This window comes from Pelecanus crispus, chromosome 6, assembly GCF_030463565.1.
Source record: "Pelecanus crispus isolate bPelCri1 chromosome 6, bPelCri1.pri, whole genome shotgun sequence".
Lineage (NCBI taxonomy): Eukaryota > Metazoa > Chordata > Aves > Pelecaniformes > Pelecanidae > Pelecanus > Pelecanus crispus.
The window spans coordinates 56,627,360-56,645,911 of NC_134648.1; the positions used below are offsets into that span (position 1 = coordinate 56,627,360).

At 38.3% G+C, this 18,552-nt stretch overlaps 1 protein-coding gene across 3 annotated transcripts in view; it reads left to right on the forward strand.

Annotated features, from left to right (window-relative positions):
* UNC79 (unc-79 subunit of NALCN channel complex) overlaps positions 1-18,552 on the forward strand; it is a 112,832-nt gene that overhangs the window by 79,194 nt on the left and 15,086 nt on the right. For all 3 annotated transcript variants that reach the window (XM_075712410.1, XM_075712411.1, XM_009478453.2), the window contains 6 exons: positions 2-175; positions 1,950-2,018; positions 2,620-2,730; positions 8,999-9,103; positions 14,996-15,073; positions 17,438-17,527. In XM_075712410.1, the coding sequence (XP_075568525.1) occupies positions 2-175; positions 1,950-2,018; positions 2,620-2,730; positions 8,999-9,103; positions 14,996-15,073; positions 17,438-17,527 (627 nt within the window). The remainder of the gene's footprint in view (position 1; positions 176-1,949; positions 2,019-2,619; positions 2,731-8,998; positions 9,104-14,995; positions 15,074-17,437; positions 17,528-18,552) is intronic.

Consider the following 18,552-nt stretch of genomic DNA (forward strand, 5'->3'; position numbering starts at 1 on the left):
GGGTTTAAACAACAAAAAGAATTTACCAGCAGGGGGTGCGATGCTGCGCTGTTTGGAAAATATTGCTACCTTTATGGAAGCCTTGCCGATGGATTCGCCCAGCAACCTCTGGACCACAATTAGTAATCAGTTTCAGACCTTCCTTACTAAACTCCCTTGTGTTTTGCCACTTAAGGTATGATGTATGGACAACTGAAACAAGCTATACTGCCATTGGTCAGGATGTACCGAGACAGTGGGAAAGCTGGGGATGAGAAATTGGAGCAGTTGTTGTGAATATCTTCTAATGATTCAACTAATGTTTCCAGAGGACTGGAATTATTGTATGTCTGATCCATCCCTTTAATTATGTTTTCTGTGGGTAACAGTAACAACTCTGACCAGAGTACTCTTCAGGTCTCTGTTGGCTTTTTTCCTCTACACTTTCCATGCCCTGTCTTTCCCAGATCAGAATACTGCATTTGAGAGAATCAGCATTTTGGCAATGAAAATCCATCTGGCTTTAACTGTTAAAACAAAAGAAAACTCTCAAGAAGAGGAACACCACTTGAGATTTGCTAAAAGTACACAATAGTTGGACAGGCAGAGAGAACTGAGACTACTGGGAATTGAGCCTAGCCTGTTTGGCTGACCAGGTTGTAGTTCTGGCTGTAATCAGGATATAATTGCAGAAACTGAATCTAGAAGCTTTGGGCTCTGATTTCTGAGTGCTCAGAGGACATACAGAGGGATCTTATCTCCTGGTGTGTACATTTCCAGATGTCTTTTCAGTAAACACAGTAAAAACTTTTCTGAGGCTTTCCAGTAAACATGGCATTCTGATGTCCTTATTCTGACTTTATTTCCTATGGCATGAATGACCCCAGTGGTAATTTATTCTGTGTAAAACAGTGTTGCTCAGTATGAGCTGAGGGATCCAAAATCTAACTTTGTGACTTATAGTATTGTTTTTTAAATTGGCACTATTATGCAATAGTCAGGTCTTGAAACCTCTTTAGGTTTTGGTAAATTGAGACGCTATCCTGCAGCACTTACTAAGCCAAACAGGCAGTAACAATTCCCTTTGCATATTAGCCACCCCAATCTGTTTAATCTTGTCTAATTGAAATAAATAAAAACAAATTAATTGGATTTTAATAGTTCCAACTGCATATCTGCCATTCACAGAACATTTAGATGGAGTGTTTACTCTGATTTCCCTTTTATTCATGGGAGGTATCACTAGCGATACAAGTAAAACAATTGCTTGCTTCTGAACTTTCCATCTCCTGTTCCTTCCTCTAGGGTCATAAATGACTCTAGATGTTCTAGATGTTTGCAGAAGGGATGAGGCAAGACAATGGATAGACTCTGAAAAGTCCCATTCACTGCTGCAACCTGTGTGATTTATGCAGAAGAAAAATCAGTTACACCATAAGGAACAACTTTAGAGGGGCCTCTGGAGCAGCTATTGCCAGGGCGCATTCTGATGTTATGGGGTGTGAGTTGCAGCCCTGTCTTAGGGTGTGGGGGAAAATGTCATAGCCCAGGGCAACCACAGAAATATAACATGAGGTAGATGGTGCATACCTCCTGCTAACCCACTCTTTTTTTTTCTTTTTTCCTCCAGTCCATTTTTTATTACAGTGAAAATATATTTCTAGGAAATTTTTGTCATAAAAGGGGTAATGTTAACTTTTCTAAACTAGTCTTTTAGTGAAATTTTCTTATGTCAAGGCCCATGCTGTGGTATGTTACCACTGAAGGGGTATGATTGTGTGTTCAGCAATAAGCCAGTTTAGGCAAAGTAAATAAAGATCAGTCATCAGGGACCATTTTTCAGAATTCACATATAACTTATTCATAGCTGCTACCACTAAAAGCAAGACATGTGCATGGAAAGGTACTAATGCTGGGTTTTTTTCTTTTTTTTTTTTTTTTTTCTTTCCTGCCTTCAAATACATTCACAGTGTTCTTTAGATTCTAGTTTAAGAATCATGATTTGCTTGTTGAAGATACCTACCACTAGTGCCACCAGGGTAAGTTCCAACAAGACAAAACTCTGTTGCCTGAGATTTAGCGAGCCCGCGCTATTCTATGAATGTCTTCTTATCCCAGAGCTAGGAAAGTATTATATATAAGCATAAAATTGTGCAGTCCAATTCTCTTTGGAGAATGATAAGAGCTTTGGAATCTAGGTTACAGTAAAGTGTGGGTGGGATTACTTTCTTGTGTGGGTGTGAATGTATATCTTCTTAAAGATTTGATGTTCTCTCTTCCCCCACCCCTTCTTTTTTTTAATTTAAAAAAAAAAGATAGTAATGAACTTCCTTAGAAGTTCTGCAGTACAATTCCACTGAGATCAGTGAGGTTTTCCTGCATAAACACTGCAGAATGTCTTATATCTCATAAGCACTGTGTCAGAGGTGAAACTTTTTCTAATTTTTTGCTTCTACTTTCTGCTACAAGCAGGAAGGCAAATGGTAGATAGAATAGCCATTTGACAGAAACAGTGTAAATCCCAGCAAGATAGCTTCTGAGCTAAAAATAATGCTGTTCCATTCAGGTATTTCAGAGTTGGAATGCTTTTTGTTTTGCTGAGCAACCAGTTATTGATTTTTCTAAATCATGTCATTGCAGAGTCTTCTGGAGCCTTTTTCAAAATTACTAAGCTTTGTAATTCAGAATGCTGTCTTCACTCTGGCCTACCTGGTGGAACTGTGTGGTTTGTGCTACCGAGCCTTCACTAAGGTAATGATGAGACTATATCTTCCTTTAGGACAACTGAAAATAGGACAGACAAAGTCCTACTTCCCTCAAGTAGTATGTTTGTAAGTAAAGATGAAATCGATGTCAAGTTTCAGACATGTCAACAGTTTTAATGTAGTTTGGCTAATCAAGTAGTGATCATGATTCAGCACCTTTTAATAATACTGAGTTTCACATTCGCAGGATAGACATGGATAAAGGGAACCTGCCAAAAACAAACATTGCTCAGAAAAGTATTTTGGTGTGATTTCATGACTTGGAAATTATTTTCTCCTGTAGAGATGATATCCGGTATTCATGCATGACTTAAAATGTCTGTACAGTTGTATCTGTGCACAAGTTTAGCCACATACCTTGTGCAGTCAAAACTTAAATATTCCTGGTAGTGCCTTTTGAGAACACAGCTGTGAGGTGAGGCAACAGATAGCGAAGTAAAGTGGAAGACTCCAAGTTAGGAGCTTCTCAGCTTAGATCCTGTTTCATTCTGTATTAGGCATCTCACTTTGGCATGCATGGCTGTAAGCTGTGTAGAAAAAAGAACAGTATATGTGCACCTTTAAAAAGTTTTTAAGATTCCTGGATGAAAGCTATGGTGTACAAACAACACTCAGTTATTACTCAAGTTCATTTTTGTAGCTATTGGTGAGAAGTTGAACAACAAAATCCACAAAAACCAATCAGACCTTTTACTAAGGCCCTATATACTCCATTATGTAGATTGTTAATGTACTGAGTGAAAGTGTTGCTTCAGCCACTAAGTACACAGTTTTCCATCCTCAATACATTTGTCAAAACAGTAATTAATCCTCAAGAAATGTTCTCTCCTAAGTAGCTACATGATTTTCTATATTGATAATGTACAACTGGAACACGTGTTGCTTCAGTCGTGGTAAGACTTAAAATATCACTGGACAAACAGTTCAAGGAGAGGCAATGATAAAAGCAATGACACTCTTATAGAAAAACTGCACAAGAAAATAAGAAAAACTTTTACCAGATGTAATGGTTTGAAGCATTATAGAGAAACTAACGGTATGTTTAATTACACCAAACAAATACTACCATTTTCTGTCTCATTTGAGAGAGAAGAGCTTATGAAAGAAAAAAAGTCCTGAATACAGAAGAGACTGTCCAGCTTTGGGAAGTAATTTGAGTTAGATCTATAGTTAAGCCTTTGGGCAAGGCAAAGTGAGAAAAATGTTAACTTAAAGTCCATCAGTGGGGTTTTTTCATTGAAACAAAAAGAGCCCCATTTAAAACTGAAGCAAAGACATTCCTCTTGCATTTGTGGTCTGATAAGACTATTTCATGTATGCCTGCTAAAGCAAATTGTGAAATACAGGAAATGTTCCACTCCCCTTATGCTCCGCAGTTTCAGTTATTTTAAGAAATTTTTGTTAAACCCATGGTATTAAAAAAAACCATGCTTTTCTTACATGGTTCCTGGTTCAATGCTCTATTAATATATTGAGTACTTAACTGCACACAGGAAGCTTGGATTATAGCCCTTGGTAAAATCTTCTTGATTTAGTTTAATGCAACCTGGTGACCCAGAAATGGAATCATTAGTAAATGGTCTCCTGCAATTTATAGCCACAAAATGCTTAATTTAGTGGAACTCCACACTACATTATCTTTGTTATTTCTGAAAGCTTACCATGGTTTTGCATTAGAAATATCAAATTAATGACTGCTGTTAGAAAAAAATTAATCACTTGCGATGCCTGTGTTTCTCTACAGTGGAAATCACTGTAGCCAAATAAGAGTGTTGTTTGTAATAGAATACCACATAGGAGTAAATTCCAGAAGGAATATAATCTGTGAACATTGAAACTATTCAGATTGTTTTGCAACTTTGAATGTGCTGGCTGGAACAAAACACCAACTTTTAGCTAAGCTATGGAGGTTTCTTGCCTTTTCAAAGACCAAGCCACTCTGGCATGCACCTTGTAGAGGTCAGTGCTGTACAACCACTCTAAATCTTCTTTCCAACATTTTCCTAATACCATGTGGCAGGAATATTGCAGTTTCTCTTGTCTTGGAGCCTGAAGACTCATGTCAATCTGATATTTCCTTGTCTGAGTTTCTGTTCCAGGTCAGCAATTTGATTTTTTCAGTGCCTTTGGAACTCTGAGCTCAGAGTAGCATCTCTTCTGTGGATTGTAATCTTCTTATCTTTAGTTTTCCTTTCAAGTATCTTAAGGTCCTAAATGGACACATTTTGGCTTTCTTATCTCTTACAGCTGCAGAAGCTTCAACCTAAACTTAGCCTTTTGCTAGCATTCTGTTGACCCTTATTAAGTAAATGCAGAATGCCACTGAATTTGACTTGACATGATTTTGCAATTGAATTTTTTTAAAGAATCTTGAAGTGGCTGATCTTCAGTATTTGTAATTACTATAGTAGCAACAGAGATAAAATAAAGAATTTTGCTTTATACTGGCTTACCTGGAGGATAGCATACCACTCCATTAAAGAACCAAATTTACTATTATTACTAAGTATGGGCCCTGAGATACTGCTAAAAACCAACTTCAGTAGTTTCACATTCTACACATAGACCTCTGGCAAGTTACAGTTTGAAGGTTGCAACACATTTTTTTATAGGGATGCATAGACATTCTAGAGGATTAATTTGGCTGAACAGAGGCTAAAGGGGTTCTATTCTTGACTCTTTGGTACCAAGTTTACACATGTGACTCCCCTGGGTGTTATTCTCATGGAAGTAATGCCCATTTACAGCTCTGTTGCCAAATATAAAGTTCTTAAAGTAAACCATGTTTATACATATTTATCACCAGTGGAACGGTAGGAATAAATAGACTTTGATAGGAAGGGTACTCTGGGCTATTTACTTCACTGTCATCACTCCTGATTTACAGTGCAGGAAGCAAGAGGATGCATGTCAAAAAACGTTTTGCTTGATTTTGCTTCATCTCTCTGCACTGCATGTGCTTAACAAACATTAAGAGTTTAGACTGTGAGACAGGAGACTTCTTTGAGAAAGAGATTGTATTATCACTGTTGTATTATCCTTAGAGCCAAGGAAAGCTGGGATTCATGAAGTCTATGCTTCCTTCCCAGTGTTCTGACAAAGCAATTTATTATGGCCTAATTATGTCCTGTGTAACATAGGTGTTAATCTGTAAAATAGCTGAATGCTTTTGAAAGGGTATTGCCTCTCTTCTTTTCCAGTATGTGCAGGCTACTGTACTGGGTTACTGATAGGAACTTCCGCGTCCAGTATTCTGGGGAATGTAATTGTCAACTGTCAGCATGGCACTGCATTATGTATGTGTCTCAAGACTGTGAAGGCATATGATGGTGGGAAGGGTCACTCTTGCTGGTGAATTCTAGCAAGTAATCAGGGTCTATTGAGTAATGTGCACTGTTGAGTATTGTGCACCGTTCTGGTTCCCCATTCCCAATAGAATATAGTAGAATCTGAGAAAGTTCAGATAACGGTAACAAGAATGATCAAACAGTGGGATGAGTTCCACATACAAAGCAACTGAGTTAGGTCTCTTTAATCTGAAAAAGCAACAACTGATGGGAACGTAAGAGAGGTCTGTAAGGTCACAAGTGACCCAGACAGGGATGGTTAATGTCATGCCTTTCCAGTACAAGAACAAGAACATACTAAGTTTGTAGTAACCAGGGCCAAAGCAAGTAAAGGGAGGTGCTTCTTCAACAGTGTGTGACTCCTTGCCAAGTACTGTGGGAGCTAAAAGTTGACAAGGGTCCAAGAGGTCAATGGATACAAATGTGGAAGAGAAATCCACTGAGAATTATGAATTATACAGAAACCACACTGAGCTCAGAAGTTCCCTGAGCTGAAAACAGTTGATGGCTAGGAGAGTAGTAGTGGGAATTATACATGCTTGCCTTGTTTTTATTCTTCCTTTTGCATCTGCTTATGTCCTTGTTGGAGGTAAGGTACTGAGGACATTTGTTCTGGTCTGACCTCTCCTGGATATTGTTATATGGTATTATTCTTATCAGAGCACCAGTCATGCATGTGGGATATGTGACTTCTAAGTACTTGTCCCCTCATGTAATGGTTTCATAATACAGCTGAACTGGTCCAGTGTTTGATGGTCCCATAAGGGAATGATTTTTTGGTTAAATTTTTTTTTTAAATTGATTTTGGAGTGTTAGCTTCCTGTGAGTTAAGCTGCCTAGACTGCAGCAATGTAGTCAGACAAGGACCACTGCAGTTTGGGGACCATTTCATCGGCTAAATGTGTTGTCTGTCAGCACTCTCCACATAATTGAAGATCAAACTAGGAGCCTGAAGTAAGGTCTCTTGATTCATAGACTGGTGTCATAATGTCCATGAAAGACATACCATCTGTTGTTTTGGCACCTTCTCCCAAATCAGGGGCTGATATTTAAAACCTGGTTTCATTAAAAGGTGTGTGGGTGCTGTGGGAGTGTGCTGGTTTTGGCTGGGATAGAGTGAAGTTTCTTCACAGTAGCTAGTATGGGGCTATGTTTTGAATTTGTGCTGGAAACAGTGTTGATAATACAGGGATGGTTTTAGTTATTGCTGAGCAGTGCTTACACAGGGTCAAGGCCTTTTCTGGTTCTCACCCCACCCCACCAGCGAGTAGGCTGGGGGTGCACAGGAAGTTGGGAGGGGACACAGCTGGGACAGCTGACCCCAACTGATCCAAGGGATATTCCATACCATATGACGTCATGCTCAGCAATAAAACTAGGGGGAAGGTTGACTGGGGGCCACTGCTCGGGGATTGGCTGGGCATCAGTCGGTTGGTGGTGAGCAATTGTTTTCATTTGCATGACTTGTCTTTCTTGGGTTTTATTTATCTCTCTTTGTTATTTTCCTTTTCATTACAATTGTTTTTTTAATATCAATTATTGATCTGTTCTTATCTCAACCCAAGAGTTTTCTCACTTTTACCCTTCCAATTCTTTTCCCCTCATCCTGCTTGTAGGGGAGTGAGCAAGCGGCTGTGTGCTGCTTAGTTGCTGGCGGGGGTTAAACCACAACAGGGAGGTACGCATTGTTGCTGTAAGCTTTGTTTGCCAGTATGCTACGCAGATACAGTGTGGTGACATCAGCTTTCTGAGGAGGAACACTGGTGACTGGCTTCTTGGTTTGCTGCAACCAAAGCTCACTCTTACTTCCAGCTATTCATCTCCTCCAACTCCTTCCCTTTTAGCTGCACTTGCTACTGTGTGCAGCTGAAGGTGGCCTTCAAACTGACCCTCAGTAACTAAACCTCACAGGACTTCTCTGAGGAAGAGGCAAACATTATTATGCCATTTTACAGATGTCAGAAAGGAAATGAGGGCCTGACTGAGTAAAAAGTTCCACACATTTAACTTAAATGAGCAGGCAAGTGCATGAGGTTTACAAGATGGAAGATACTAGGCTTTAAATCTTATGCACACTTTGGGTATGCTCTCTTCATTAGACAGCATTGTTTCATTTCTAATGGTCATTTGAAAGAGAGCTCAGTGTAAGTCTTCCTGCTGATCAAAATTCTTGAGTTGCTGTGGTCAGTAGTAGGTTACAGATATATTCCACATTTTTATCTTATCTTCGAAGTCAGAGAATGTCAAAGTAAGATGTATAACAGGCTCATCTTATCTCTTTTACCTCCTTGCTGTCTCAGCTCTACAACTCTATTCTTAGGCTTCTGTATTCTAATCTCCATTGGCTGATTTTCCCCTGTGTTTTGTAATGTTTCTGTTGTAGCAGCTGTAGCCAAGACAGTTTTTATTGTGTAAGTGGAAAAGTACTGCTAGTCTAATGAATCAAAATAGATGTCCAAGCTGCCTTAGTACAGGCACCCTTATTTTAAGGGGAATGACAATAGAAAAAATGTGTGGTAAAATGTAGACTGTTTCTGACAGGTTTAGTGAAAGAATAGTCTAAATCCTATTGCCGGTTTTGTTCTCCTGTTCTCCTTACTGCTTTCCCCTTTTCCCTTTATATGGAACTACTTAGTGAAAGCTATGCTGCATGCCTGGGCTTTATAACTGGTTTATAAAATCTGTCTGTATTTCACGTGTGAAATATTAAAATCTTGGATATAGTGCCTGATACAACATCAAAGGAGAATCACCCTCATTGATGTCTGCCTTTTTATAAGACAGGAGCAACCAATACACTTTTTTAACTTCTGTATTCTCTAACTTAGATAAAAAGTATCTTTATGGTTTACTAGTGGGTGTCGGTGAATTTCAGGACATTGATAATTCTGAGTTTTTCTGTTGTAGGAAAGGGACAAATTCTACTTGACGCGCAGTGTCATATTGGAGTTACTGCAGGCACTCAAGTTAAAGTCACCCTTACCAGACATGAATCTGCTGCTCTTGGTGCAGGTATGGGAGATTCTTATGTAATTCTCATACTGATCCTATCTCGGCCCAAATTTGGGGCGGGGGAGGCGGGGGTAGAGGGTGTGTGTGTTAAAAAAGGCAAGTCCAACATGCTTGAAGAAAGTACCAGCAATGTCAGGGGAAGCAAGAATTTTTTGAATCAAAATCCAAGCCGGTTACATTTGTAACCATAGGTGCATACATTTAGACTCCTACACTAAAATTTAAGAAACTGAACTGGGAATCCACATTTCCCAGGATGATAATGACCTGTGCATCATTGTGCATGTATTGAGGATTACAGAATGTATCTCGAGTTGGAAGGGACCCATAAGGATCTAGTCCATCGAGCATCATACCATGTCCCAGTGGGACAGCTGCCCCAGCTGCTGCCTTGTCTTCAATCCTAGCCCCAAAGCCAGTGAGCAGTTGGTGTGGGAAGGGGTGCTAGCTGATCATAGGCCAGAATTCAGTTGCTGTCTATTCAGGCAGGCAGTAAGCTGCCTCCAGTCCCTGAAGGCTGTTCTCTTTTAACATGGAATTTTCCAGCAAAGAATACATAGACAGTATTTCTGTTCCTTTCATTCCATGGATTGCTGAGGTAGGAGTTAAGTTAGCTTTTTCATAGGACAATCTGAGCAAGTAAGATACAAACTTGTGAAAAAATCTTTCTGCCTCCAAAATGCCAAGTGTGGCACTGTTTGGCACCACAAGCCTGTCCTGCAAAAACAATTTGCTGAAGTCCATCAATTTGAATCACAGGTAGTGGGCTCTCATTGTTTACAATGAGCTAACCATTATATGCATTTAGTAACTTTAAATGACAGGGGACCTGCATAACAGCACTCCATAAGGTTCAAGCAAGATATTTGTTATGTAGATCATTCATAATGCTCCAAGCATCACAGCTCCATTCACTCTTTCCCCTCCCATTATGGAGTCAAAGCTTCATACAGCTTACTATGGGCTCATTTTCTGTTGAATACTGGTACATTACTCATAGTAAATAGTTGATTGCCAATTGACAGAGAAATAATACTGACAAGTGAAATTATATAGCAGTTAGGATAACTCTGAAAACAATTATTATGCCGTCAGTGTTAGGGAAGAAGTTGAGGTGGGGAAGAGTAACACTTGGGTTTTTTGTCTTTTGATGGTAAAGGGTTATTGTTTTTAATCCATTTTAATTTAAAAAGCAGAAATTTGCCACCTTTTTTTTTTTATTTTTTTAAGCCCAGACTTCTTTTGTCAGTCCCAGCCAAGACCATCAAATAACTTAACAACCACCAACCTCTTTCTGCCTTATGGTTGCAGTGATGCAGCTTGATACCATGTGCATTGGTGTTTGTTGACTTGAACTGACTTTTCTTGTATTACTGTGTCGGCTTTGGCTGCAATAGAGTTACTTTTCTTTATAGTAGCTGGTATGGGGCTATGTTTTGGATTTGTGCTGAAAACAGCATTGATAATACAGGGATGTTTTCGTTATTGCTGAGCAGTGCTTACGCAGGGTCAAGGCCTTTTCTGCTTCTCACCCCACCCCACCAGTGAGTAGGCTGGGGGTGCACAGGAAGTTGGGAGGGGACACAGCTGGAACAGCTGACCCCAGCTGACCACAGGGATATTCCACACCATATGACATCATGCTCAGCATATAAAGCTGGGGGAAGAAGGAGGAAGAGGGGACGTTTGGAGTTACGATGTTTTGTTTTCCCAAGTAGCCGTTAGGGACAGTGGAGCCCTGCTTTTCTGGAGATGGCTGAACAGCTGCCTGCCGATAGGAAGCAGTGAATGAATTCCTTGTTTTGCTTTGCTTGTGTGCATGGCTTTTGTTCTACTTATTAAACTGTCTTTATTTCAACACATGAATTTTCTCACATTTACCCTTCTGATTCTCTCCCTCATCCCACTGCAGGGGAGTGAGCAAATTGGCTGTGTGGTGCTTAGTTGCCGGCTGGAGTTAAATCATGACAATTACAGAATAAAGCAATTTTTCTGCATTGCTCCATTGTGTAGCTCAGTCCTGTGACTACCCCAAAGGGTGACAATGCCACAGTCTAGTCAATCCTGAATTCCTCATTTAAGAATGCAAACATGCCACATCAGTTTCGGCAGTGGGATTTAACTGGTAAACACTTGTCCTTCACATTGAGTCAATTGCCTGATAGACACAGTAAGCAAAATTCTCTCTTACATTATCTTTATCACATAAAGATAAAATGATAATTGCCTGGGTTTTCCTCCTAGCACTGTTCCCATATGCTGTATTCACTTTGGGATGTATTCATACCTTACACAACAGCACGTAATGTGGATATAAATGTCTTTTATGATGTCCCTCTTTCAGAGGCTGATGAAGTGATTCATATTTCCTGCTATCCAAAGCAGCCAGCTTCTGTTTTTATGCAGTCGGTGGTAAAGAATAGGGGTTGTATTCAGACCATCTGCTGTAGATGCCTACTGGAGCCATGATGACTACTTCTCCCATTGACTGTGCAAATTGGCAGCTCTCGGTAGTATGTGGTCTGAATCATTCAACAGCCTCTTGAATTTAAATACCATAGTAACCACTAAGCCCATCTTAAGCACTGTTGTAATTTAAGAAACCTACTTGTAAAAACACATATGTATCTGGTTATTTTAATTTTCTTTGGTGTCATTAACAGAACGAAGGGATTGGTTCACCTCTTTACCACACAAAGCCACTACAATATTAATTCAAATTGTATGGTTTTGAATCCATAAAGCTGTAGCAGGGTTAACACACCACCAAACAGAAATGGTTTTAATTTCCAAGACAATCATTTCCCCATGGACATGTTAGCCTGTATACAAGATTTTATACAGACAGTGCACACAGAATACAGAGATTCAGTCAAAATATTTGAGATAACAAAGGAGCTAGGAGTACTTTAATTTAACAATAGATCAGTCATGGGCTGACTAACAAAGGAATTCCTAGGAATGTACATTTGACACCCACATTCATCCAGCTTACATGGTGCCATCAGTGTTACTGGTGACATCAGTGCTAAGATGAGAGTTAACTTTATCCCATTTAACAAAGAATGAGAATTTTAACCAGATCACCCCAATCATTGCATAGGTGTCCTGGATGATAAAGGATACAGAAAGTCTGTCTCCTTCATTTGTCCTAGCAAATGAAAGCCATCATGTACATGCTGTTGTTCTATGGGTTTCCATAGGAACTGCTTCTTCACCCAGCATTTTTTTTCCCAGTACTTTCCTCCCACTTACATTTCACCAGCACACACCTTCAGAATTTCCATTGACTTCAAATTATATTAGTGTCTCATTAGGATTTGCTTGTTCAGTCAGGCTCTAAGGTTTAGTGTAGCTGATCTGTTTTGTTCAGGTAACTCCTGTTTTGGGCAGGACTTTCAGCTAATGTAAATCAGTGTATATTTAGTGGTTCCAGTTTATGTTTCTGTGAAGATCTGGTCTACTGATTACTGAATAGAAGGATTTAAATTTACATAGAATATGTTTGTAAGGATATATATTTTTAAAACTGATTAAGAATGGAGGTATAATATAGATAGATTATGGTATGTAGGTAATTCACTACAATCACCAGACACTCCCATTTAGACATTATTCTGCAGGTGTGTCTCAGCAGACAATGCTAGTAAGAGGCATGGCAATTATTTGCCCATTTCTCATCTTTTTGCAGTGTGGGGGTATTTTTTCTTTCCTTTTTTCTTTACATATAGCTGGCGTTAAATCTCTTGCAGTGACGTCTTAATGTATTCTAGTATTTGTAGAGGGAGACAACATAAATGACAGTGAATTGGACTGGAAATGTAAGAAATTTTTCATTTTGAGCTTGGTTTCCCCATCCTCTTTTGACTGCATTGCAACTTTAGGAAGGATCCTTAGAACTGGCAGTCTGATGATCAGAAAGATAAGCTAAACAAGGCCTAATTATTAATTAGAAATGGAATGGAGTTTGTCAGCTGTTTTTAACATATAAATTAATACCTGTTATTTAACCCAAATGCCTCGGTGCAAAAGATGTAGAAAGCTTACAGGAGGCCAGTAGAGGTTGCTTTGGCTGCTGCTTCTTATTATTGTTCTTAAAAGAAAATGTTGTCTGAAATAAATGACCTTTGTCTTTGGCAAGGGTTTTTTGTTGACTTACATGGTGAGTGCTGTACAGTGTCTGTAGCAGTGCACTGAACTCACTGTTGGATGCTAAATATACTCAGCCAGATTCTTCAGGGATTGTGGTCCTTTTTTGCAGCAGATGTAGTACAAGGGAACCGTAATCTACACAGAAATGGTTGACAGAAATCCTTCACACAGGAAGACAACATGTCTGTTGTCCAGCAGACCCAGCATCAGCATTGCTCTGAGATAGGGTGCATTAGGAGAAAATCTGTCATCTATTTGCCTAAGTCCATTAATGGTCCTTCTTTTAAAAGAGAAGTGGAGAGAGTCATGGCTGCTGTTTGAACTAAGACTCAACTGTCTTTACTGGACTGATACAGCCCGTAACCCTAAGGCTTTCTTTTGCTTCCCATGTAATTATTAGAGCTGTGGTACAGAAGAGCACCAGGCCATATCTCAACTGAAATATGAGTTAGATTCTTCTTTTATTTCCATTTGGCTTATTCTGGTGTAAAATAAATTCTAACCAGAAGAAGAGTCAGCTGGAGCCAGGCCTTGTGTCTAATCTAATTAGATTATTAATCTAAACTCAGGTATGTCTTTCTGGTATTTATCCCAAAGAACAGAATCTCCATCAAGACATAGGTTGAGTAGTTTCCAAGTCTTGGTAGGAAGTCTGAGTTCAGATTAAATGTGTCATTGAAAAGTAAAGCTTGTGGAAGTGTAAAAGTAAATTCTAGGTCTGTAAAGGATATTTGGAAATAGTTTCAAGAAGAGTGGTCAGTCATTGTGAGTACTGCTAACACACATGCATCAGACAGTTGTAAAACATATTGTGTAGTCAATGTCTGTTTCAGTTTGTGAAGGTACCGCGGTATTAATTTTCAAGAAAGAAAATTAAGGCTTAGACCTTAGTTTTACAGTTCTTTTCTGTCTGCTCTTTCATAGAAGGTTATATTGCATCACAATGGACAGAAATTGCTCAAGTGCAAATACAGTATTGGGACAACAAGTTGTAGGAACAAGCAAATAATCTGTAGGGTGTCCAGTGCATTATTGAAGCTTATAGTGATTAAATAACAGTGTTAGCAGGTCTAATGCATGAATGACATGGACATCAGAGATTTTGGGTCAAGGGATTTGGAAATAGAAAGAAGGGGGAAAAAAAAGCAAGGAAAATAAAAATATAAGAAAGGCAATTAGAGATATTCTACTATAACAGAATGATACTGACCTCTCAGAAACAGCTTGTATTTTTGTAGTATTGTGGCCTGTATTATGCAGAAGTTATACCACACTGTACCAGTATGTTCTCAACTTCAAAATTGTTCATATAATTCATCATTGTAGAACTTCAGTGCAAGTGTTGTAATCACAGTGAAGAACATGGCATGCTGCCTTATCCTCTATCATGATTTACTCTATAATGAAAGAGGAACATGTGATATATGCAAGGAATAGCAAAGATATATATTTTTGCTCATAAAGAAGTCTGATTTATTATATAATATTCTGCAAATTGCTCCTGCACAGCATATATGTGTTAATTAAGCACATTACAGTCTTTTTCATTAAAATTAGCTCATTTATAATGATGAGTTAACTAGGTTCTTTATAAAGAGAGAGAGCTCTAAAGGCAAATTACCATGAATAAAAACAAGAAGAGATCTGAACTGATTTTAATAAAGTCATGAATAACTTAATAGTGTCTTCAGGTTCCTCCAAAAATAATAAAAAAATAACTTGTCTTTTACTTCTTCTTAGTTTGTTTGTGCAGATGCTGGAACAAAACTAGCTGAGTCAACAATCTTGCATAAACAGATGATTGCGTCTATGCCTGGAGTAAGTACTGAATCTAACTCCACCCCTTAGTTTTGGTTTTTAAAAAAATTATCTTATTCAGCTAATATTGCTTCATTTTAATGTTCTTTCCTTTTCATTTCTCTTCTGGTTGTCAAGGTGTATTCCAGGCAGAGGTTGAGATGCTTCTTCCTTTTTATTAATGTTGGAAAAGTTGTGAACTTGATGTTGCTTCGCTTACTTTCACTGATAATATTTAGTCATGTAACTGACTTTAGCTGGAGCCTGCAATCAAGAAGTCAACATGTGGGGAACAGACCAGCTGAATGCCTCAAAAAATGGTAGCACGGAGGAAAGCTACAAGCCATTGCCTCCATTCTCACAAAAGATTATGTGCTTAAAGAAGGGAGTTAATGGTATTTTTCTGGTAATGTGTAAGGCATTCATCTATATCCTGCTGATGAGTGTAGCTAAATTACCAGTACTCATAATTGCCTAGGTGCTGAATATGCACCTGGTGAATATGAGAGGAAGTAGCACAGTTGGAGGTCTTGACTTGTTCTATGACACATGTGACTGAGTGCCCAAACAGATGGATGAGGGTTAAGCCCAGGTCTGCTTCACAAGCTGAGGAAAAGTCGTTTCCCTGTATGTGTGTCTCTGTCAGGTTTAGGGGTGACCTAATAGTATCTTTCCCGTATATAGATGGTTAGAGAGAAGTCTTTTGCAATTGAGCATTATTTTCAGAGGTTTGAGTATAGTATCTTTTATAATTCTATTATTCAATATTTTAGAACCCATGTGGAATCCTTAGTCCACATAAACTGGATGGAGGATACACTGACAGGGATGCCAGTGACCTTGTTTTACTGTTTGTTATTCTGTCAAGGGAACTGACAGGCATAGCATTTGAAAAGCCAGAAGGTGGTATAGTTCAACACTGTGTAGATTGGTATTAACATAGAAAGATGAGAAGCGCTCAGGTCAGTTGCTTAAAAATAGAATGCCAGCAGTTTTTCAAATTTCAGCCACTAAAACTCAAATTATGGCTTAATAATTTTGTGATCAAAAGTAGATCTGGTTCATTTGTATACTCAGATAGGATAATCGGCCTCTGTGCTTCCAAGTGTAGGTAATTAAATAGAGGGCAAAGAGGAGTAGTTTTGTGCTGTAAACTTTACTGCAGTGTTTTGCCCTGAGCCTATGACTTTGGATACAGTAGTTTTTGGTGACTTCAGAAAGATACCTAATTTGATAATTTCATCCTTTAGCCTCCAACGTTAAGCATTGCTTTTACTTGGCCCCTAAGAATGAGGCATTCATAGTTCCCCTTGAATTCAGCTAGCATTATCTTCACTTCAGACTATTAACGTGTAAACAGAAGTTTATATGATACCTAGTGGGTCAGTCGTATCACCTTCTGAAAGCTTCTCTCCAGGGTTCTCTGGTCTGTTCAAAGCCTTTATTTAATCTGACAGCTTTGTTATGTTGACTGCTTTGCGTCTTGTACTAGCGGAAGGGCAGATTGGTATTTCTCACTGTGTTCTAGGAAAAGGATTATGAAAATTTGTACTGTGGGAATACAACAAGAACCACATTGAGTCCTTTTGTTTTCCCTTTGAGGATGTTTTTGCTCTGGCACAGGTTGCTTCTCAATGCTTACACCTTTACGGTCAAACTGGAGCAGTTCGTGAAGGATTTAATTTATCCCTTATAGTCCTTGCCTCCCCTTTTGAAAATTCCAACTAGCTGAAGTGCCATTAGAATGCTGTATTTAAAATTATTTTGCTTCAGGAATATCCCAGAAACATTTGTTAGTTAAAAAAAAAAGAAAAGGAAAAAAAAAAGTAATACTTAAATTTCAGTGATGTTCATTTTAGTGATGTTTACACATAAAATACCTGAAGCCAGTCATTTAAACTGTTTTTCCATCATGATTAATGTGAACATAAGGGCATCTATGCCTGTAACTGAATTTTGTTTTCTGGGATTGTAGCTGATGGTTCCACTTGCAGAAATGTTCAGCTGCTTGAAGAACTGAGTTGTTAAACTCTCACTGACTTTTTAAGACTTTGATTCTGGACCACTGTAAATTTCAGGATGACATGACAAGGATATTCTTGAAAGTTTCATCAGTTAATCTTTTATTGCTGTCACAGATAAGAGTATTTTATGATGCATGAAGAAGCTACAGTGACTGGGCTATCTTTTTATACTATCATGAGATAAGAGGTCATATTACAGTAAGAAGAAAAACATCAAAGAATTCCTGATTAAATCTAACTAAAAAGTAAAATAAAGGATTTGAGACAGACAAATTGTGTTCTGGTGAACAAGAAACAAAGAACAATGAACAATGAACATACCCAAAACCTGGTACTTAAACTAACTTCTTTTATGTTCTAGTGTGGAACAGCAGCAATGGAATGCATGAGGCAATATGTTGGGGAAGTGCTGGATTTCATTGCAGATATGCATACCTTAACCAAATTAAAGGTTGGTTCTAGGCATATGTTGATCTAAAGTGTATGTGCTTTTTTAACAAAAATATGTTTTCTGTAATGAACTTGCCTGGGAGAAATGATTGAAATTCTTTGAGGATGACTGACAGGTTTTTTTTCTTTCTTTTTTAAAAAATGTTAGTACTGTTGTAGATTAGACACTTCTGGGGGATCAGTAAAAAGTAGCTTATACAGTGTTGAAATGGAGGCTGATTCAAATATAGTGAGTACACAATAAAAATGCAGGCTTGATTTTTCTGAAATGTTGATGATAAGCTAATGTCATACCAAAATCACTGTGAGAAGTAGTAATTTTTCATATAACCTATGGAAACATAAAACTCCTTGCCTGTACAACTAATTACACTCTCCTGGAGGAATCCTGTGTCCCTCATATACACAGACAGAAACTTAAGTTAATTGGAAGTTCAGAGGTTATTAAAATGCAGTAATTGACCTAAAAAGAAAAGGGGGGATGTGTGTACTTTTTCTTATGGATACTGTTGTTTTCATTGTCAGGTTATATTCTGTTGAGGTGGGGAAAACTGAGTGGTTCTTACCTCTGTTGTCCAAACTGCTTTTTGGTTTCTGTACATCAGTTTGATGCCAAATTTTAAGAGGAGTGACAGGAAAATACTTCTGTCACCATGAAATATTTTATTTAGGAATGAATTTCATGAGAACATCCTAGTAATAATTAGCTGGTCAAAACCTGGAATTTCTGTTTCATGGGGGAAGCCAGTATCTATTAAATTTCCTACAAAATGGAAATTCTTTAAGATGTTTTAGAAAAGAACTAGGCTAAGTAACATCGCTGCTGTATGATAGGAAAGAAGTGTAGCTGTTTCAATTGCTAGCAAAGTAGCATCTATTGTTAATAGCTTAAATAAAGGTTTAATGTAATATTTCAGCTAATATATCCCTAATAGTCATAATGCTGTGGAGGGGGCAATATTTATTCTATTTAGCATAACACTATACCATTAGGTAGTTTTATTGTACCACCTGAAGCTGAATACT